We start from the raw sequence: 23,378 nt of genomic DNA on the forward strand, positions 1-23,378 counted from the left end.
TATAAGGGCAAAGGGTAGAAGAAGAACAAGAGGGTCCCTTCCCTTCCCCGTGGGCAGGCAGCGTTAAAAGTCTCATTAGAAAGTTAATGACAGGCATAAAGGACGTGACATTAGCGCTGGGTTAATGTCAGGCCCTTTCATGCCTGCCATTTCTCCAGCTGGGGCGCCATGCCACTCATTTCCACAGGAAGTTCCTCTAAGCGGATCAATTGTGTATCACGCAGCGTTTATTGCCCTCAGTGCCTTTCATAGTCTCTAAATGATGTCATGCAGCAAGGCCAGTGGGAGGCTCTATTATTGACACTAACAGCCGCCCAGCAGAGAAAAGGTTGGAGATGGATCCGTGTGATTTTTCTTTGGGGATGTTTGCACAGTTTTGTGTTTCAGATCCAATTGATGGACCTGTCGGGGAAATATGAGAAATAAGATGATTTTCATGTCAGTTAAGTTAGAAAAGGAAGCGATATATCTGTCGCTGCATTAGTGATATAGACAACACGCCCGGGCTGACCCATCTGCTCCCAATAACCCGGCGCTTTCTCCCACCTCACATTCCTCCAGCATGTCTGTTTGGCGCACATGTGTCCGTCCCGATGATTTAGTCGTTCTTAAATAGATGTTAAAGGCAGAGAGAACATCATACCTTTGACTTTTTGTTTGCTTTCTCTTCTTCTGAGCCAGTATGAGTTATAGTGAGTGAGACACTTGGTAACACACAGGGAAGTTCCTGAAAGAAAACAGAGTGGGAGTTTTTAAACACATCTATCCATCAGCCTTAACCCCGACTCTGGATCTGTGTGCAATGTGTGTGACTGTGTGTAGCTTGTGTGTCTGCATACTCGTTAGACTGATCCTGACGCCCGAGCACCCAGACACAACCTAAGGGGAGGATTCTTGGGTGCCTGTCTCTGACACTGTGGGATGGAAGGAAATGGGAGATAAAGTTAGTTTTCGGACAGTGACCTCACACTCTCAGTTATGATAAGAGCTCTAACTCACCCTAAATACGCAGCACAATGAGACGAGCTGTTTATGTGGTGAATTATGGTTTGAAATGGCTCCAAACTGTACACCTCTCAGTTTTCTGTTAAAAAAGTATAGTAGCTTCATATTTTATTTCACAGTTGCTTCATTTTTATCTTATTATTTTCCTCTTATATATGATATGTAAGCCTCTTTTTATATGCTCTGCCCCTTTGCTGTAGTAGTGCTTTAGATGTTCTCGACAAAATACACTTTCCGATTCTAACTCCCAAGACAAAGCAAAAGATGTCACACTATGTCTGGTTATTAAAGCTGTATACGTCATTACTTCCTGGTCCTTTCTGCCTTTGTTTCTTATCACTTCCTCTCACATTTCTTTGCCCTACCTCACGTATGTAAGGAGAAACTCCACATTAATAACCTTAGAACAAACATCCTGTGATCTAATGTTTGTTTCTTACATTGACCTGAGTTGTGTGTTGTGTTTGTTTCTGCAGAAATGACCACGCCGGCCGCCACCGCCACACCGACTGTTCCCGCCGACGCTGAGACCACCACCGCCACCACCTTTACTACAGGTGAGGCCAGGCAGCATTAATGGTGTTATTAGAGGAGTAATAGAAAAGATGAAAGCCTTTGAAAGGACATTATGTAAAGCAGAAAGCATTTCTCATAGCTTTGTGCCCTTTGGCTCTCGCTCTGACTCTCTCTCCCTCTCCACCTCCACAGTAGCCACCTATCCTCCATCAGACAGCATTTGTGACTTCGATCAGGGCCTGTGTGGGTGGACTCACGACCGCAACGCCCCCCTGCTCTGGACCCTGCACAGCCACGGTGGTGAGTCTCAGTCATAGGAAGATCCTGCGTGATTCACTGTCTGGTTAACGACTCACAAACATGTGATGGACAGCGAGCTGCATGTAGTTCTGCAGGATTTCTCCTGCTGTTGGCTGCTCCGGCAGACTATGGATATCTCTACTTCTTTTTCTGGATCTTTGCTGCAAAGCTTTTATGTATGCATGGGTAATTTCATTATGGGCGCAGAAAATTGCACAAGCAGAAATGCATTTAGTTTATTTTATCAACTTCGCCGAGTCCAGACACTAATTAAATGGAGTCGTTCTCCGTCTGCATCACATAAAGTCCTTTTTTCAATTTGATTAAAATAATTCCTTAAATTGAAGCCGGTCTAATTCAGCAGCGACGTCGTCTGCCAGCCGCGCTGATCTTCTCCGAGCGGATGAGAATGAAAATGGATTTAGGAAGGGAAGGAGATGCCGTCGCCATTTTCAGCACATACAGCTTCACATGTGACACACACCAGCTCCCTCGCCTCTGTGTGTCAAAACATGTGACGTCTCCCAGGAAGGGGTTGAGACCCGGTAGCTCCAATTAAGTTCAGAGCAGGAGACTCCAAAGCGTTTATTCCCAGCCGTCCGCTGCTGCCCCTCCATCACCCCAGGCACATCCTCCGTCTACTTAGTCACTCCTTGAAGAAATAATTATTCACTTTCCCTTTTTACACAGCCCCGGATCAAAAGTGCAGCTTTCGGCGTGTTATTAAAAACTATAGAAGAAGTATCCTGCTGGGTTTAGGGAGGGTTCTTTTTTATTGCACTTTTCATAGGGATTGTTATCCAACTTTGTTTTAAAATGCACGTGTGTCTCGAGCAAAGTCTCCATGAAAGATTCAGCTTTCCTCCAGCTAGAGGGAATCAAACAAGAGGTTCAACGCGGCCTGCTTTTTTTTTTTTGTCAAATTGGCGATGTCACCTGTGTCGTGTTCAGCAGCAGACGCTCCTGAAGCGTGAGCGATTCAGGTCAAAGCCATCTTCGACAGCGGGCTTCAAAGCAGAGTCTTTCATCACGGCCGGATCGGGAAAGGTTGCTCAGATTAGTCAGGTGTGTGGCTTTCATGTGTGGAGTATCATTTCCAAGTCGTTTTTTTTGACACGCCACACCAGCCTTTGATTCTCCCGCTGATGTCAAAGGTCAGCCGACGCAGGATCATTACTTCACTGCTATCAAATCACTGTTTAATCTTCCATAGAGTTCCTTTACTCCAGGAGACCCAGACACCATGATCCCCTCACCTTCTGACCTAAGCCATGAAACCAGTTATTAGGCAGAGAGGAGGAATTAGCCCCGTGTTATTTGTCTTAATACACCCCCACTAGGAAAAACATGCTAAATAGGCTTCATAGATTGAATCCTTGTTTGCCTCTCGCTGCAGGAGACCGCTGTGAAATGGATTAATAATGCTCTGTTGTGCTGTGTATGGAGAGGCAGGCTCGATTATGAGCTGTCTGGCGAACAAGAGGCACAACAATGGGGGGTGCGCTGCGAGACGCCGCGCTTCAAATGTGAGGACGGAAGAGGCTTTGGTGCTCGCATTAAAAGGTGTGATGAAACACCTCGCACATCATCCATAGGTGTAGTGTATACACAGGGAAACAGTAGCATGTGGAGCAGAAGAGAACACACACACCACTCGTTCCAGGGCTGAGAAAGGCCGAGGGACATACTGTCACACACACTGTCTGAAGTGTCACACACAGGCGAGTCTGTGCATATGGCGGGCAGAGGAGAGCTGTCAAGTCCCAGGAAAATCTGTCCCTCCGGATCTGCTGGACACACACTCACAGTCACACACAGCGAAAGGTTATCGACCCAGTCGTTCAATAGCGTAAGCACGGCAGCGCTAAAAACACACTGGATGCTACTACAAGGTGCTGTCGATAAAATCAGACGCTGTTGTAAAGAAAACAACGTTGGAAAACTACCTTAACCTGATTTGTCACACCACTTTTTCCCTTGCTTGTACGACAGAAAGGCAGTTGAAGCGGTTCATGATAAAGCAGGTGATTTCATCTACAGATTGTTGATACTGGACATTTTCCCACAAGGCCCACTTAAGAAATTCCTCACTAGACGCCTCCTTGAGTCATTCTCTCATAAACACAAGCTGAAACATACTGTAGGCTCACAATCGCTCACAATGGAATTCATGTCGGCATCCAATTTGCAAAGTAAACATCCTCTGGTGTACACAAATGGGGCGGCGTGCTTTTTGTTGGACTTTTCCGTAGTGTAAGTCATTTACCTGGAAGGGAATGAAGAGAAATGGGCCCCGAGGGTCTTTGCTGGAGTTCTGTTAGCGCTCCATGTGACGCTCTCACTGGACCCATTCTTCCCTGTGTTTATATTTGTCACTTCCCTATTGTTAGCGCTGAGTATTGTGCACTGGTGATCCAGTTCCTGTTAGCAAGTGGTGATTCATTTTTTCTGTTGGAGATATCTGTAATTGTGTGAAAACATATGTATGTCTGTCTGTATGAGCAAACAGCAGTGATTTACGATGGTAATTGTGTGTATGAGAAGTGCCCCACAAACCGGTTCCAGCAGCATCCACATATCAGAAGTCTTCACATCCTTTTAAATGTCCTGTGTTTCATTGCCTCCAGCTGAAATGAAAAAGCCCATTTAAATCGCTTATTATTTTTACTTTCATTTGACTGTAGCGAGCAGCGAACTGAAGGTTAAAACAAAGCTCTGCTCATCTCAACAATCTGGTACAAATACTAAAACAGCTTGATTGCACATCGCCGCTGTGAGATTCTCAATGTTTCTTTTATTTTTCACTGAACCCGATGACTTTATCCACTTAGAATTTGAAAGAGTCACACATTTCCAAAGTTTATCGGATTTTCAAAACGTGGAAAGTCTGGATTTAGGAACAGTTCTCAAACCACTTATATATTAACTGTTAAATGTATTCAGAGCAACACAACTAATCTCCGTGTTATTTCCCCTCCAGAGCTCAACAGCTACCTGCACATGGACGCCAGCCTAAAGACGGAGCAGCAGCAGGCCTGGATCGTGAGCCCGGTGCTGGTGGCCGACAGCGGGCCCCTGTGCCTCAGCTTCTCCTACCAGCTGTCGGGGGAGGCCCAGGGCCACCTGAAGGTCCTGCTGCGGGACGCCCACAACGAGGAGACCGTGTTGTGGACCCTGAAAGACGACCAGGGCCCCGTGTGGAGGGAGGGACGCACCATCCTGCCTCGCTCCCCCAAAGACTTCCAGGTAATTAAACGTTTCTTCTAGTTTTCTGGAATGGATCTGGTATGAAAAACACCACATTAGACTATATTAGAGTGTGCCTGCTTGATAATAGGTATCTGGGTCATACCCTTTATTGTATGCCTCCCCAGATATGTCTTTAAAGTCTTTGGTTAGAGGGAGATCAGTCTTCTCAGAGCATATGAAAGCATCCGTTTTAATCTCTGTCACCTAAGGCCAGGTTTGGCTTCAAACACAGCTAAAGTAACCCATATTGTCTCCACTGGCTGTGTGATTGTTTGGGGAGCGTCGTGCATTTGTCAAAGACATCACAAGCAGTTAGCGCGCTCATAAAAAAGTCAGCTGAAGGAGCTCGCAGAGATGGGGAGGATGATTGCAAGTGTTGAGTGCAACTTTGAAATCACAGGCACCGTATTAAGTTTTTATCCTCTCTCTCCTCCTCTTCCTGCTGTCCCCATTTTCGATGTGCCTCTGCTCCCTGTTGCCTTCCTCCTGTCTCCGTCTTCCTCTTCCTCCTCTTGTTTCTCAACTTTTAATGCCTCGTCTTCCTCCCGCGCTAGGTTGTGATGGAGGGTTTCTTCGTGCACGGCACCAGAGGACACATCTGGATAGACAACATCCACATGAGCTCCAGCACGCCCCTGAAAGAGTGTACACGTAAGTCACACACTCTGACAGACACACACACACACACTCTGATGGATACACACACACTCTGACAGACACACATATGGTGACAAACTTTATTTTTCTCCATCTTCCCACTCCGAAAGAATATTTGAAAACAAACACACACATCTGTTTGACCCACTGCCTCACTCTCCGTCAGTTTTCCCTCACACCTCCTCCACTTTTAACCAGCAGGTCCTTGATCAGTGACACACATGCAGAGATAAACACCCCCCACCCCTAAACCCATCCCAGTTTCGGAGACAGCCTTTCCTCCAAAAAACCCACCGAGCACGGAGATGAAAGGAGGAAGGAGTGGGAGGGACAGCGTTTATTCCTCCAGAAAGAAGAAGAATAGTCAAACTAGGCCATAAAAGCCCCGTGGGCCCCGGCGATGCTAATCTATGTTCCATTAGATTTCTCTTCTTCTCTCTCGCGCGCTCATTCCTCCGTCGTATTTGTAAACAGAGCTTTTCCCGAGCAGTCAAAGGGAATTACTAGACAGGCTGTTTCCCGAGCAACTTTCCGGTGCCTGGTGCGAGCCGAGCGCCAGCACAGCCCTTAATCTGGCCCGAGCAGGGGCTTTGGAGAGGGTCTTAAACAGATCAGAGAGCGAGCCGGGGTGCACAGCCAGGACCCTGACGTCATCTTGACTGCAGTGTGGAGCAGAGAGAGAGAGTGTGTGTCTGTCGCTCCAACACTTCTGCTGTGTGTGTTTCTGCTATCAATCATTTGTCTGTGTCATGAGTCTTCAGAGATTCGATGCAGCACAGCAGCTTGGAAGGCAAAGATGACAGCACCCCCACTGCCTCCAAGCTGCTGTGTTTCCTCCTTCCTTCCTTCCCTCACCTCCTTCGCCACTCCCAGAGCATGCTGGGATGTTGCTTATCACCCGACGCAGTAGAGTTTTTCACAGTATATTTGGGTTCCCGCCAAGAGGCACAAGTTCCAAAGTCTTTCTTTTTCTCCCACTCGCCCCCTGACACACACACACACACACACACACACACACACACACACACACACACACACACACACACACACATCAGTTCTCTGTGTTTGCATTCCAGCCAATCAAAGTAAAGGTTCTGCTCTGTGCATTTGCAGCAAGCCAGAAAAAAAAAACCTGCCCGCTCCAGTTTAACTGGCCTCGGCAGATAAACAACTTGAAATGCGTGAACTTTGCGATGACACTCACACACACACACACACACACACACACACACACACACACACACACACACACACATACGTAGCCCATAAACTCAGCCCATCTTAGATTTAGATTCTCCACTACTGAAATTGCATTCTGGCAAAGCAGCCGAGTAAATGCCATAACTCATGTGACTTATCTGAGAAATTAATTTATTTCCTCAGGAGGACTTTGATAGTCTTGTGACATTTATGTGACATTTGGCTGACTCTTCCCATCTTATTTAAAGTTATCTAACAGTTGTCTCCCTCCCTCCTGTCTCCTCTCTCTTTGTCCTCGCAGAACCCTTCGCAGCGTTTTCTCCTGAAAACCCAGGTGAGTTTGACTTTGACATGATGTCACTTCCTCTGTGGTCTTGCTTCCTGCCCGTTGGTTTGCACTAGCCTGGGGTTTTGCTGCTTGGTGGCACTGAGTTGTATCAAACACTTAAATAAAAAGCCCAAAGCAACAACACAGAGGCTGAGTCGGCTATAGCTGTGCGACTCCAGATGAATACATCTGCATTCATTATTAAAACTGGTGGTTCATGGCATCGGCATGTGCACATCACCAATCAAATACTAAACCCCTCGCTAAAATCTACATTTAAAAAATGCCAAATGAATAATCTCACTGTGCTGTTGTGCACTAGCTTTACCTTGTCAGTCTCAGTGGAAACAAAGCGTTACTCTCAAAAGAGCTAACTCTGCGTGCAAGGCAAGCTAAATCAAGCGCACCTCATGGAGTCAGATATTTGAAAAGAGCTACATATTCTCACTGCCTGACACAGCCTGAAGGGTTTTAAATAACTGTCTGCCTCATGAAAAATATTTAGAGCATCCTGGGGGACTCTATGAGATTGATGTTAGTGTTTTGGCATCTCATAATGTCTTCCAATAAGATAAGAGCCCGGCGGTTTCAGTGAGAATGTGATGTGTGTGCACTTCTTCAGCTTTTCTACTCCTCTGCCTCACACACACACACACACACAGAGTCTCTAACACTTGATAAACATGCACAAACACACACATGAATATCCCCTCACACGCACACACACACCAGTGTCCCCAGTGGAAAGCAATCAGATAGAGTGACTGAGCAGCGGCAGGCACGGTGTCTCTCTCCTCTCCCTAACTCAGCTCTGTCTAATGAGTGTGTGCAGTGTGAAGTAGCAGCAGCACGCACCATTTCCCTCTGTAATTATGTGACACGGTCCAAAAATCAGGATGTATTCAGCTCTGCTTCACCTTTCCTAGTTCAATTTGACATTCTCTCGGTCTTACAACTCTCTGTCTGAAGGAACACCCGGGCTTTATTTTAAAGTTTTTCATGTCTTCAGGGGATCATTTTCACATAGCAGGCGAATAAAATCTTCTTGGAAGGTGGTCAGTTGGTACTTACCAAGAATTTGAGAAGAGGGTTCAAGCCAGGGTTCAAGTCAGGGTTAGCAGCTATAAATTCTGTGGAGATAGTCTCCAAGGAGACGGAGCTTGTCTTGAGGGGGGAGAGGACTGGCCAGCAGGAGGATGCATGAGAAAGAAGAAAATCAGAAACCACGAACAGAGAACAGGATCATTTATGCACTCAAAACAAATCTGCCAGATAAATAACAAATCCCAGTCCAATATCAGCTCAGAGAGCTCTGGAACATTGGATCCCACTGATTCTTGCATGAGGTTTATCGGGGGGGCAGTGACTTCCTGTGCCAGTGTGAAACAGGAAGAGGAAGCTTCCTAATTCAATGTGTGTGGTTGCTTATAGAACTAATTATTTTTGGCTTCTGTTTCACACCAAGTCATTCCATTGGAGCTTTTTTTGAAAAATTAATTGCATTGAATTTGACTGGATCAACCATTGGACTGATTTCAACCCAAATCCCTCGATGGTCTTGGTGTGAAAACTCCAACTGCAACCCTAGCTACATGGCCTTGGAGATTTGTTTGAATTTTTGCAACTGGCATGCTTGTGCATGCTCACACGAGGTGCACGCCTGCTGTTCATATGATGAAGAACAACAGGGATAGAAAATAAAGAATTAAATGTAGAAAAGTGCCACTCCTCTCTTTTCCCGCTGGCCAATCACTCTGTATCTCTCCACCAGGGGGAGGCGTTCCTGTGCCTCCCTTACCCATCCACTGGTATTACATTATGGCCGCGGGGGTCGCCCTCCTTCTCCTGGCGGTGGCCATCTTGGTCAGGGCCCTCTGTTGCTGCCGGCAACACCTGGCCACCAAGAAGAGCCAGCTGTCGGTGGCCTATCACAGCTCCTCGCAGTGCTTCCAGTACTCTAACTGGTCCTCCAGTATGGCCGCCCCAGGGGTGGAGCCAGTCCTGACCGTGAGGCTGGACAGCCGGGACCGACACCGGACCCTCTGCTGAGGGAGGAGCATTAGCTGCGTGTGTTTGGCAGAGCAGGGCGTACGTGTGATGTCAGTGTGATTGACAGAACATCCACTGGACGACCCCCACCCTCATTTAGTTTACAGAGGGTGATGATGACTAAACTGCCATGTGAACATTTGCTAAAGAAACACCTCCCTCTCCGCCTGGATGGATATAGCTTGGGTTTTTTCTCTGTTCCATTAAGGAGTTTGCTGTTGACATTTCACACTGTGCTGCTCCTGATGAGAGGACTAAAGTCTGAGTAAGTTATTTATCTGAACAGCTTGTCTCGGCCCATTGAGTGCCGTCTGGCTGCTCGTAACCCCAGCGGTCCTCGTGGACTGACCCCAGCCCGGACACACACAGACATGTGTGGGCTGCAAAGAGAAGGGGTCGAGCCGCTCCTGCTGCGAGAGCCAGCCGGAGCTGCCAAACCACAGGGCTGAAACAAGACCCCAGAGACCCTGGAGCTCTGCAGCGCTGAGAGAGAGACGAGGAAACTGTTAGGCTGAGAGGCATTCAACGTGCTGGCTGTGGAAATGATCTGGCAAGCCCCGGAAAAATAAAGCTCTTGGTATCTCTGTAATAACAACACGAGAAAGCTGTGATATGAGTTGTACCAATAGTGAGGGGGTTGTTAGGAAAAATCTCTCCATTGTGCTTTTTCAACAGAGCATGTTCACATTTAAAAACAAAGGAATGCAAATCCATCATACTTTAAGTGCTGCATCACAAATGGAGATAACCAGCTCTTTGATTGAACGTCTTGTCTGTTCTTGATAAAGGCGTCAGTCAGTGATGGATGCAGCCGTCTTCAGTGTTTAGTGTTTCATCTTGATTCTCTGGCGTAATAAAGCACGTTGTTCCCACTCCCATTTATGCTACATACCACCCACCCCCATTGTTCCTCCATATGTCTTTGAGCCGCCCAGATGAAACCCATGCTGAGCCCAGCCTTGTTGTGTTTTCTGTGGGAATATATGCTTGTTGTTTTTAGGGTTGTAAATAGACACAGCTGTCTGCCATCACCATTTTGCTCTTGATTTATACTCCTACAAATCCCACAATGCCACTGGACCAGCTGGAAGTAATAAGTGTATCTGTATATGCGCACCCTTCAGAGGGATCCCAGGCGTTATGAGAACCAGAGCAGAGCTAGTGATGCTTCTTCCTACAGTGCCATAAGACGCCATGAATGGCTTTAACATAATATAAAACATAGTGAATGCACTTCTTATTCATGTTTAACATATATCTGGGATCTTAAAACATGCTTTATTGGGACATTTCTAATAATTCTTACTGACATAGAAAAATTGGCCCCTATTTCTCTCTCATCAGTCGGTACAGAGGTGGCGAGATTTGACACGAGCCCATTTGAACTGCTCAGATTGAATGAAATTGAGGTCTTCACTCTGTGGCTTAACGGCCCGTGCTCTCGGGATCTGTCACACCAGCAGAAATCCATCACCTCCTCGCCCGCAGCTCAGCAGAAAGCACCTCCATTTGTCGCCCACAATCTAGAAGCTGCACTTTTCTCTTGGTGGAGAAAAAGGAGGGTTTTTGGCAGGCTCTCACCACAGGCTTTTAAATCAACTTGGGGCACCGTACTCTGCCATCTCCACACCGTCACGCTCCAAGCCTCTAATAGTTGTAATTAGTTAATGGACGGATAACATTTATTAAGGCTGCGGTAAGCACTTTTCCCTCCCATCTACCGCACCTCCGTCACCCAATCCCCTGCCAACTTCAGTTGCCCCGGAAACTGTATTAATAACGCCATTGGCCATCTAAAGACCCCCAGATCCAGACGTGTGCCTTGCCAAGCAGTTACTCCCACTATGCATGCCTGCCAAGAGCAGCGAGCGCAAACACACACACACACACAGTGAGGAGAAAACTCATCTAAAGTACACTCTAGCTATTTGGCTCAAGTGTTGCAGCCGCTGCAAGTTTTTACAACACTTATAATCATCCAATTCAGACACTCTCATACATATCAGTTCACACCCCTCTCACAAGCACTACTTAAATGTGGCCATTCGTTTTTTTTTCTTTAATCATCTTATGCACCACTCTTAAGTTTGACAGTACCCGTGTCGATGAATTTACCGGTGATAATGATGTTGCTTATTCGATGTTTTCATCTTTATCCACACAGAATGAACAGTCTTATACCATCAGTATGCTATGTGATGACTGTGTGTTTGACAGGAATGTATCATAATGATCTTTCTCTATTAATAAAGTCATATTTTTCTATTATTCCCAGACTCATGTGTGTATATGGACGCTGAATAGGGTTGTTTATCAGTAAAAATGTGAATAACCAGTGCTACCTGTTGATTGTAATGGTTTTAAATTGGGAACAGCAAAAAGCTTTATAACTTCAATTATGTTAAGGTTTTATGCTTCAAGACTTATATGTTTGTGGTTCTTTTTAACAGTTAGAAGACCCAATGAATTTGGAGATGGACGTCTTTTCAGTGGCAGAGACTCTCTTGGTGGAGGTAAGTCACAGCAACACCTTTGATCAGATTTAGTCACTTCTGAGTGTCGTGTAGCTAACTTTTCTCTTCCCTTCACAGTTTTACATTTCCCAGAGTGGAACACAGCATCCCCGTCCTCCGACCCTCCGGTGACCCGCGTCTCGGAGAAGGACAACTCGTGGCTGTACACCCTGGACCCCATCCTGGTCACCATCATCGTGATGAGCTCCCTGGGCGTGGTGCTGGGGGCGGTGTGCGCCGGCCTCCTGCTGTACTGCACCTGCTCCTACAGCGGCCTGTCGTCACGCTCCTCCACAACCTTGGAGAACTACAACTTCGAACTGTACGACGGCCTCAAGCACAAGGTCAAGCTGAACCAACAGCGCTGCTGCACCGAGGCGTGAGGAGGCTTCACGAGAGGGGAGACGGAGCGAGAGATGCTGCCATTCTGTGAAAACCTCTCACTTTATTCTTCATTTCCTCACCTTTAGTTGACTTCCTCAGTGAGTGGTGCAGATCCTCAGACATATTGACAACAGAAAGCCACTTTTATTTAGCTCAAATGGGAACTTCAAAGCTCAAAAAACGTGGCACAGACCAGTGTTGGTAGTATTTGTGTGGTGAAATAACCAATGGGAGAAAGACTGCGGTTACCCAGATGGATCGTTCCATTGCGGGGGTGTTACGCCTCAAAAAGTATCTACACATATCAATTACAGAATCCTGTTCCACCAAACGTGTATAAATGCATCCTAGATTTGTACCAGGTGAAGTTTTGAAGCAGGATACTGTGAGCTACACAGAACACGTTGTGTTGGAAAGGTGGTAGGTTAGGAACGTGCTTTGCAAGCGTCTTTTGATCACATGTGAACACAGTGGCCTAGAACTTAGCTCCTTTGTGTGGCCTGTTGGCTTTTTTTTGTTCCGTCCGTAGACTCTGCTACCTATCAGCCTCAGTTATCCTCTTAGTTCCTGACAGTCTGCGGTATTTTTAGTCCCAGACGTCCATCGCTCCGTTCCTCTCTGTTTAATGTTTTCGTTCTGGCCTACCGCCAGCCTGTGATGGCAGATAAGTAGAAAAAAAAAGAGGCGTATGTGTGTGTAGAGGTGGGGAGTTGGGGGGGGGGGGGGGGGCGACTTTTTAACACATTCTTTTAATGACAGAGAGAGTTATTGTTAGATTTAGTTGTTACTGGTTCCTGTCAAATAGAAGGTCATGTTTACATCGTGGTTAATGGTAAAAAGGTCAAGGAGCTTTGGTCGGTGCAACCTATGGATTGCTGGTGAGGGACTGAGAACCACTGAAGACAAACAGAGAGACACTGAGACCCCTGCTCTCTCACAGGGGCCATGGGCTTTCTGCGGGGAAATAACACTAACTGCGTGCCCCGGACACACAACACGCCTTAAAATAAACTGTCCACGGAAATGATGAAAAAGGAAAGTTGAGGCGACACGAAGACAAGAGGTATCCATATCCTTCTCGTTCCACGTGGACCTCAAAAGCCATGATTAAAGGACCTATCCCCCCTTACTCACACATACACACAGAGCACACCACCCACACCTCAAACTACTGGCTAATTGTGGCCTGTTTTTTTTAAATGTCGGCTCTCGCAAAGCAAGGCAGGCATTCTTCGGGACTGTTTTTGAACCAATCAGAAAGGGTCTTGTATTGCACGCGCTCTTGATGGACTCATAAGCCATGAGAAGAAGAGGGTGGGAGAGGAAGTCAGCTCCCACGCACGCACACACACATTACTTCACTTGTATATACAGATGTATATACAGAACATGAACACACTCATAAACACTGAGAATCAAAGGGAACAACAGTTGCTGCTGAGAAGCTTACGGTATATATTTTAGACCATGGAGTACAGAAATGCCCCATGGGTTCAATGCACACACGGGTTCATCCCATCTTGCTGTCACCACACACACACACACATACACACACCCACACACACCCCCCCCTCTCCTCTGAGGCCCTCTTCTCTGGACCCCACTGACTCTCTTCAAAGTGCCTTGGAGCCTCGGGGGTCCAGCTTGCCTTTGGAGCCGGTATCAGAAACAGAAAGTTGACGCTGACAGCGACATGTCCCAGCGCCCCCTTCTGCCTGGGAGGACCAAAACACGTAAATAAAATTAAAAAAGGACGGGATCCCCCCTTTCGCACTGCTCGGACTGCTGTTGTTGTTTTGAAGGGGACTTTGTACAGAAATGCTCTTTTTATGATTGTTATTATAATTATTGTTATGATTATTTAATAAAGGATTTATACCATAATGAGAAATAAGCCTTTCTTACTGTGATACATCGTGTACAAGAAGTTTGATGGAGGTTTTCGTAGTATTATTGACATTCCCGCAATACTTATGTTTCCTGTCCAATTACCCACAAACTCCATCTGAGGCTCACTTTTAATTGCAAAAAGAATACACACGGGGAATCACACACACAGACTCTCGCTCTTTTCCTCCATCACACACACACACACACACACACACACACACACACACACACACACACACACACACACACATAATGCCTTGTTGTCAGCCTGCTACACTTGGCCTCTAATCTCCACATGATGTCCCATTAGTCTGGACCTCTGGTGGCCCTCATTTAGGAGCTCCAACATCAAAGCTTTGAAGTACCCGACGTCTCAGCCACACACACTTTCATACAGTACACATGCAATTACTCTGCCTCTCTTTTATACAGCTTGCAGAGTTTCCCACACACGGTTCCATTTACCCACATAAACTTTCCTCACCTAAATGCAAACCCTGTTAGCAAACAGAGATGCAGAATGTGATATCTGAGGCTCTCCTGGGTCTCTGACCTGGACGTCTAGTGAGACAGCCAAAGTGGTCCAATTTCTTTTAACAGGAGTCTTACAGCAGTGACTTTGGAGTTTAACGAGTGCCAAAGTTAATGTTGCTTGTATGCACTCCTGAAATCTGTTTTAATGGTAGCTTTTTAATTATAGCAACATGTAACACAACTTTGAGCAGATATGATGCGGAGCCTGTCACTCAGGTAGGACATTAGGATCCGTACAGACAGGAGGACACTTGTTGTCGCTGCACAGTGCGATGGCAGTGGCTGTTAGCATGCTCCGGTCCGTGACATAGCGGGCCAATTACCGCCTCTGAAAAACACATAAAATCCCCAGTCCGCTGGAGGAGCGCGATGCCATCTGCTCACAGGTCTGATTGATCCCGGCAGAACAGTCACGACCACATCACACGAATGAACGCCGACAGGAAATTACCAAAGGAGCCAGATTGTCATTGTTCCATACCGCCTCTTGTTTTCACAACCAAATTATTCTTAATTGTGTTTCCCTGTGTGAGTGCGTGTGTTATCCAAATGTTGTTTTTCAAGGTTTTTATCAGTCTGCAAACGGTACACTGCGGGGGCCATTTCCTTTAGCCGTCAGATCAGAGAGTTTATCTGCCTCAGAAGCCGAGGCGGCCTTCAAAGAAAAAGCTCTGGCACCCTGTAAGTCGATAGGCCAGATTGTGGATGGAGCCCATTTGAGGGTCGCGCCACAGGAAGTGACTTCAACACACAGCTAATTAATGCGGGGATCATGTAATCAAGATGGAAAGGGGGCAAACAGGCAGCACATTAGTCATCGCAGCGAGGGGGGAAACTTTGTTTGGTTTTCTAACTTAATCATTTAATATTTCCTGAATCGTACAACATGTAGGCTTCTCACGGTGTCCTAGCAAAGTGGAGGTGGTGTGTGTCAAGGTATGTTTGTATGTTAACCCTTCTATTCATCTCAGGAGAAATCCTCCATATCTTCCCCTTCAGTGACAGTCTGAAGAAGAGTCCGACCTGGAGAGGAAACCCTACCTCTCTTTTAACGTCATCCAAAATGCACACACACATGCAGACTTACATGTTTCATGCATACCCCAATGGTCCTTCCGGGAAGGGGGCCCAGATAATCTTGCCAGCAGTTCAAAGCGTGTGTGTGTGTGTGTGTGTGTGTGTGTGTGTGTGTGTGTGTGTGTGTGTGTGTGTGTGTGTGTGTGTGTGTGTGTGTGTGTGTGTGTGTGTGTGTGTGTGTGTGTGTGTGTGTGTGTGTGTGTGTGTGTGTGTGTGTGTGTGTAGGATGGAAAGGGGCTCTGTGGCAACTTGCCCTCAAATGACGAAACGCCCAATGACAACACATGCCAAAGTCTTGTATAAACACCAGGCAGACCATCACTTTCCTTCCTCCGTGACATTATCATCTCCCCACAACATGAGATACTGCCTCTAAAACACAAATACATGGAGGAAATGATTAGGAAGCTCCATACAGCTGATACAGGGCCCCAAACTAGGCCAGCTTTCTTGTCATTGTGAAGCAGCTGAGGAAATTCAAATATACTGAGGGTGATAAGGGGCAATTTCAGGGCCAAATGCTCTATTTTATGTTTTGATGCTCCTCCCTGTAGACTGAAGCTTACGACTTATGCAGCGAAGTTTAGTTGCAGAGCTCCGGATTTGATTTCCCAGAAGCCTCTGATATTTTTTAGAGGCCATCATATGGTGTCTGGAGCATTTCCTCTTGACTGAACCTTCATTGTGGACACGCAACGTGACCACTGGTCCTGTGAGGCGGGCCACCTGTTCGCTCCACTTGAGGCTGTGGTTACAGTCACGGTTGCCCAATATAGCACGAGACACTTGTTATCAGGCATTGCAGGAGGCCCCTCGCAGTGGGTCCTAACCATCTGTCCTGGGTGTTTGCTTCAGTTTGAGTGAAGGTGTTGATGTGCTTGATGTGAGGGACCAGTAAAAACACTGCTTATAAATTATGATTTTAAGTTACTGCTGAATTAAACTCTATATTATATAAATTATAACCTGTTTTATTTTGGGACTCACCTTTAGATGCCTTACTTCCTGTCAACCTGTGTGATTACCATTAGCACTGATTAGCGTCACCTGGTCCCCCATGATGTGGAACAACTTCTCTTGAACACTCAACCAAGTCTTTTAAATCATGTCAAGTTAGAAACAGTTTGAAATGAGTGTGTTGGTACCTTTTTAAACCACCTAATTCTAAAAACAGATCTGAAAACTTCTGAGAAACCTTAATCAACATGAACTATTGACCCTGAAAGGTAAGAAAAGCTTAAAATATATCTGCCAATCACTACTGAGTAAAGGAAGGCTGTTAGTGGAGCGATCATTCTTGACAGGTTGTCAGGATCTGCAACAAAACATCTTCTGTAATAGTCTGTTCGATGCCGTACCGTAGACAATTCTTTACTCCAAATGTGTCATAGCACTTCAACAGAGCCAGGCCTGGTATTTGGAAAAGCGCGTCGATAATAGAATGAAAAATAAAGTTGGATTTCATTGATCAATTAGCAATGACATTAAAAAGAACACTTTTAGGAATTCAGCTGGGGAAGATTTGAGAAACATGCATCATGACTTACTCGCTGTCATTAAAGGGGATGAAGGAAAGAAAAATGAGACATGGAAAATCATGAATGCCTCTCCTAGGTTGTTGAATTGAAAAGGCCTCCTCATAACTTTCTGTTCAAATTAGGCCTTTTTCATTTTGTATTCCATGGAGGCAATAATCAAATTCAATTGCACTTTTAGACCCATCTGTTCTAAAATAATTGACGATTCTGCCCTTCAAAAAACCAACATCTCTAGACGGATGCTACACCAGAATGTTGCGAGCAGTATTTAACATCAGCAAGAGTGTACATTTAACCAACAACATCCTGTACGAGGGAATACCAAGGGTGATTGCAGCCAGGAGAATGAGACTAGCAGGACATTGCAAAAGGCATCAAGAGCTGCCAGCCGGCAAATTGGTGCTGTGGGAACCAACAGACGGGCATCGATCACGAGGACGTCCCGCACAAACATACGTGGACGTACTCAAGAAGGACGCAGGAGCACAAAGTACCAATGAACTGGCCAGATGTATGGAGAACCGGGATGACTGGAAGCGACGATGGAGGGCTCGTCTGAGGACGACCTAGAGAGAGAGCAAACCTCCTCAGCTCTGCAAAATAAATCTCCTCATCTGAGTCAAATTAGCTCCACGAGTAATGTGTGTTTACAGAGCAGCCGGCACATTTCCCCTCTGATGAAGTTGGACAATGCGGTGAGAGGAAAACACTTAAAGGGGAAATATTATGATCAGTTTCAGGTTCATATTTGTATTTATTGCCTCTACTGTGACATGTTTCCATGCTTTAATGTTCAGAATTGCAGCACCTCTTTTCACCCTCTGTCTGAAACCAGAGCCCAGTCTGCTCTGATTCGTTCTGTTGGGATTGTACATCCGCTTATAGATGTCCCGCCTCTTAGCCTATCACGTACAATTAGTTTTTGCAGACCATTTACATGCACAAAAACCTAAATAAAACACTACAGGAAAGGGAAAACCCCAAAAAGCAGAATAGGGCCCCTTTAAATTTGGATCCTAAAACAAAGTAAAGTCATCATACACAGACACTGATTTACATTATGGGATGGACTTCTAGCTGCTAGTTTAGTTTTTCTTTTTTACCCTGCTTTCGCGATTTCATCTTCAGCCGTGTGTAGAGAGTGTGGTGGCAGAGGGAAATTACACGGCAGCGAGGAAGCTGTGAGAGGAGAGATCTCTGTGTTTGGTTAATGTGGGCTGCAGCTCTGTATCCTCATCCTCTGAGTGGGTTGCTGCTGATGGCATGGGTTATATTTTATTCCTTGTAGGAGGCAGAAATTGTGTGTGTGTGTGTGTGTCAGTAATGTGGTGACATCCTTCTCTCTGTGATAGTTCTTCACAGTGGCGCTCTGAGTAGCTGTACCCCGGAGAAAGCGGATTTACAGCCTCATTCAACTGTGCTGAGCTCCAGTTAAACATCATTCAAACCGCCAACTTAGCAATCCTTCTCCCTTTCTCCCCACACACACACACTTCCTCACACACGCTGCATGAAGCCATGCTGGTAGATTCATGAGACATTTGCAGTAAGTGTGTTTTGGAGATTTATCCCTGTGCACTCCTTTCATTTTCACCTTGTTTTTCGGCAGAGAACTTTACAGTTGCTTCAGAAATATTTATGCCGTGATTTAGAGAGCAGTGAAAATACAGAAAACAACCGTTGTGCATAGGCAGAGCAGGGAGGGAAAAGGGGGCCTGCTGAATTTGCTTATCAGTCCCTCTCAAGCTACAGTTCGGGCCCTCGGAGACACAACAGCATCAGGCCACTGGGGCTCAGGCAGGGAGTCGAGTAAACACTTGGTAGTAGAATAAGCAAGCTGCACAAAAGGCCTTCCTTCCATGACCGAGGCCACACACCAAGACGCAGCGCCCCACTTTTATATACACACTGGGAAGTACAACAAACAAGCAACAGAATCCACCGACGAATACTCAAATCAATATCCCCTCGTTATTTTTGAAACTGTTTGGACTTGGCGTCATCGTGGGATTATTTGTGACATTAATAAACCCCAGAGGATGGAACCAGGGGAGCTAGGCACCACCTGCCCTCTCCTATGAACACACACACACACACACACACACACACACACACACACACACACACACACACACACACACACACACACACACACACACACACACACACACACACACACACACACACACACACACACACACACACACACACACACACACACACACACACACACACACACACACACACACACACACACACACACACGGGGAGAGAAAACAACAAGAGTGTGACATAACAACTGATGTGTATGGCTGTGTCTGCTTTGCATGAACGGATCCGCTTGTTTTTGCATTCACAGGTTTAACTCCCATGTGTCCTCCCACCTTGGCTGATTTGTTGGTCTTAAGTTTACTCAATGTAAACAAGAGGAACAGGAATAGCATTAGCATGTGATGTTGCACGCTAGCCCCACAAAGCTTGGCATGCTAAAAAAGCGTGAGTTCATTACATTACATTACATTACATTGCATTTAGCTGACACTTTTATCCAAAGCGACTTACAATAAGTACATTCGACCAGGAAGATACAACCTTGAAGAAAACAGAATCATAAAGTACATCAGGTTTCATAGAGCCAAACATTTCAAGTGCTAATCAACTGGCTTTAGATAAGCCAGTCCTTTATTAGTATATAAGTGCTTTGTTAGTAGTTCTTTGTTAGTAATTCTATCGCTCGAAGTGGAGTCGAAAGAGATGAGTTTTCAGTCTGCGCCGGAAGATGTGCAAGCTATCTGCTGTCCTGATTTCAATGGGGAGCTCATTCCACCATTTTGGAGCCAGGATAGCAAACCCACGTGTTTTTGCCGATGGGAACTTGGGTCCCCCTCGCAGTGAGGGTGCAGCGAGCTGTTTGGCTGATGCAGAGCGGAGTGCACACGCTGGGGTGTACGGTTTAACCATGTCCTGGATGTAGGAAGGGCCAGATCCATTCACAGCATGGTACGCAAGTACCATTGTCTTGAAGTGGATTCTAGCAGTTACCGGAAGCCAGTGAAGGGAGCGGAGGAGCGGAGTGGTGTGGGAACATTTTGGAAGGTTGACGACCAGACGAGCCGCTGCATTCTGGATGAGCTGCAGAGGTCGGATGGCACATGCAGGTAGACCAGCCAGGAGGGAGTTGCAGTAGTCTAGGCGTGAGATGACGAGAGCCTGGACCAGAACCTGCGTGGCTTTCTGGGTCAGCTGGGGACGTATCCTCCTGATGTTGTAAAGTGTGTATCTGCAGCAGCGGGTTGTAGCAGCGATGTTTGCAGTGAAGGACAGGTTGTTATCTAGGGTCACACCCAGATTCCTTACAGTCTGAGTCGGGGAAACAACTGAGGTGCCGATGTTGATTGTTAGGTCAAGAGTGGGACAATCTTTTCCCGGAAGGAAAAGCAGTTCAGTCTTGTCAAGGTTGAGCTTGAGGTGGTGAGCAGACATCCACTGAGAGATGTCAGCTAGACAAGCAGAGATGCGTGCGATGACCTGGGTCTCTGAGCGGGGAAAGGACAGAATTAATTGGGTATCATCAGCGTAGCAGTGGTATGAAAAACCATGCGGGCTAATGACTGATCCGAGCGAGTTTGTGTACAGGGAGAAGAGGAGGGGACCAAGAACAGAGCCCTGAGGGACCCCCGTAGTTAATTGACAAGGGTCGGACTCCGACCCTCTCCAAGTAACCCTGTAGGTACGGTCTTTGAGGTATGAGGTGAGGAGGGAAAGTGCAGAGCCTGAAACTCCAAGTTCTTGGAGAGTGCAAAGGAGGATCCTCACCGTGTCGAATGCAGCAGACAGGTCCAACAGGATGATGACAGAGGAGAGGGATGCTGCTTTGGCAGTGTGCAGTTCCTCAGTGACAGCAAGGAGGGCAGTTTCTGTGGAGTGACCTGCCTTGAAACCTGCCTTGAAACCAGACTGGTGCGGATCGAGAAGGTTGTTCTGATGGAGATAACAGGAGAGTTGTTTAAAGACAGCGCGTTCAAGTGATTTAGACAGGAACGGGAGGAGAGAGACAGGCCTGTAGTTTATAACATCTGACGGGTTGAGAGTGGGTTTCTTTAGGAGAGGGTTTACTCTTGCCTCCTTGAGACTGTTTGGAAAGTGACCAGAAGTTAGAGAAGTGTTGATGAAATGGGTGAGAAACGGTAGAATATCAGGAGCGATAGTCGGAAGGAGGTTTGAAGGGATAGGGTCCAGAGGACAGGTGGTAGGGCGGGCAGAGGTAATGAGGGTAAGAACCTCACTTGGAGAGAGAGGGGAGAAGGAGGTTAGTGTGTGGGTGAAGGGAGGGTCTGGTGACCCAGAGATGAGTGAAGGTGAGTCAGAAAAAGAAGAGTGAATATCATCAACCTTTTTTTCAAAGTTCAGCAGGTCAAAGTTCAGCAGGTCAAAGTTCAGCAGGTCAAACTACAGTATCTGCCTCTCTCTCGGCTCCTTGCCAATAATAAGAAGTGCTTCTGCTCTCGGCACCTCTGTATTGAGTGGATTGCCTCCCAGATTTATATGGAAGTAAAAATACAAAAAGGTTTAGCAAATTATGCGCATATAAATCCACTTCTGCACTGCTTTTTTTAACCTGCATTTTCCAGCCACTTGTGTCCAAAATACAATTTTCTTGAAAAACTTTGCAAAGGAGACAGAATATAAGTGTTTCTCCTGCACAGGCGTGTCCCCTGCTGAGTTGTGACTGGAGACTGTCAAAAACAACCAGCTCCCATACCTCATGAATAAGAAGTGATATATTCTGTTTGTGTCAGCACAGTATACACATAAGTGTGCATGTTTCTCATTGTATTCCTTCCCACAAATCAGTCTGACAACATCTGCTGCTGTAAAGGTAGCCTCTGACACGAAACACACCGCCACTGACACCGCAATGTGTCTGAGAGCATCAGTTCTTCATCAGCAAGAAGATGCTTCCAGTATTCCCACGACCCCCAACCAAATAAATAATCCGCCCCCGCCTGACACCAGTGAGAGTCCTTGTCTCCAGATACTCTGCCTGCCTTGCATCTACCCGGAAGGCCTCCCCCTCCCCTTCCATAACCAAACTAAAGTACTAAAGCCTTGAGAAGAGCAATGCTACCTGCATACAATCAGCACACACACACACGTAGCCATGATGGATGGCCTTCCCCTCTCCGTAATGCACAAACGCATTACCCATCAGCCCGGGGGCCAGAGGAAAGAGATGCTCTTTTAAAATTGACACTGCTCCATGGCTGCACAGCCGCTCATGCAGGAAGGTGCCTCCCCCTAATCTTCTGGGTGGAGGATCATGGCAGCACTTCCAGCTCATTTAAGACTTCTCACTTCATACTCCATTATTCAAAGTTCTTAAGGATAAATCACTCTAAGTGTGAACGTGTGACTCTGGGCAAGGGTAGTGGCAGTACAAGTTTGAGGTACTACATTCAAATCTGCAAAATAGCATTACAGGGCCCCTTTAAGTCTGTAGTGCATCATTGCAGACACCCTAATATTCTTCCTCTCAATTTCCTATACTCCTGTGACATCGTGTGCATAACATACAAACCAACCCAATTTCATTACATTATTTTCTGTTTATCTGCATATCCATTGTCTCAGGCAGCAACAGGTATTGTTACAATGAGAGACTGCCTCTTGTGGTAGAAGCTAAGATATTTCCAAGATGATTTTGGGATGAAACAGGTGTGGCATGTAAATTACTGCTTTTACACAAAGAAATGAAAGACAAAGCTCAGTGTGTGTGTGTGTGTGTGTGTGTGTGTGTGTGTGTGTGTGTGTGTGTGTGTGTGTGTGTGTGTGTGTGTGTGTGTGTGTGTGTGTGTGTGTGTGTGTGTGTGTGTGTGTGTGTGTGTGTGTGTGTGTGTGTGTGTGTGTGTGTGTGTGTGTGTGTGTGTGTGTGTGTGTGTGTGTTCAACACACTCTCACTCCCTAAGCGTCCAGGAGCGACGTTTGGTCAGTGTCCGTGGCGTCCAGTTGTGACGCTCCTAGGCTCCTTCAGCGTCATAAAGGGACGCAAATAGCTTTCAACTGATTGCAATGTATTCCCATCTGCGGCGGGATTTAACGCTCATGGAAGCACGGCATTCGTTTGTGTCGGCTGCCCTT

At 46.4% G+C, this 23,378-nt stretch overlaps 1 protein-coding gene across 1 annotated transcript in view; it reads left to right on the plus strand.

Moving 5' to 3' along the window:
• Positions 1-14,092, plus strand: part of nrp2a (neuropilin 2a) — a 53,087-nt gene extending 38,995 nt beyond the window's left edge. Inside the window, 7 exon segments of the mRNA XM_034217241.1 lie at positions 1,482-1,562; positions 1,714-1,821; positions 4,802-5,067; positions 5,625-5,721; positions 7,229-7,261; positions 11,755-11,817; positions 11,896-14,092. Of these exon segments, the coding sequence (XP_034073132.1) occupies positions 1,482-1,562; positions 1,714-1,821; positions 4,802-5,067; positions 5,625-5,721; positions 7,229-7,261; positions 11,755-11,817; positions 11,896-12,200 (953 nt within the window). The 3' untranslated portion in view covers positions 12,201-14,092.
• Positions 14,093-23,378: the final 9,286 nt, after the last annotated feature.

The sequence above is a fragment of the Gymnodraco acuticeps genome, unplaced genomic scaffold (assembly GCF_902827175.1).
Source record: "Gymnodraco acuticeps unplaced genomic scaffold, fGymAcu1.1, whole genome shotgun sequence".
Taxonomy (NCBI): Eukaryota; Metazoa; Chordata; class Actinopteri; order Perciformes; family Bathydraconidae; genus Gymnodraco; species Gymnodraco acuticeps.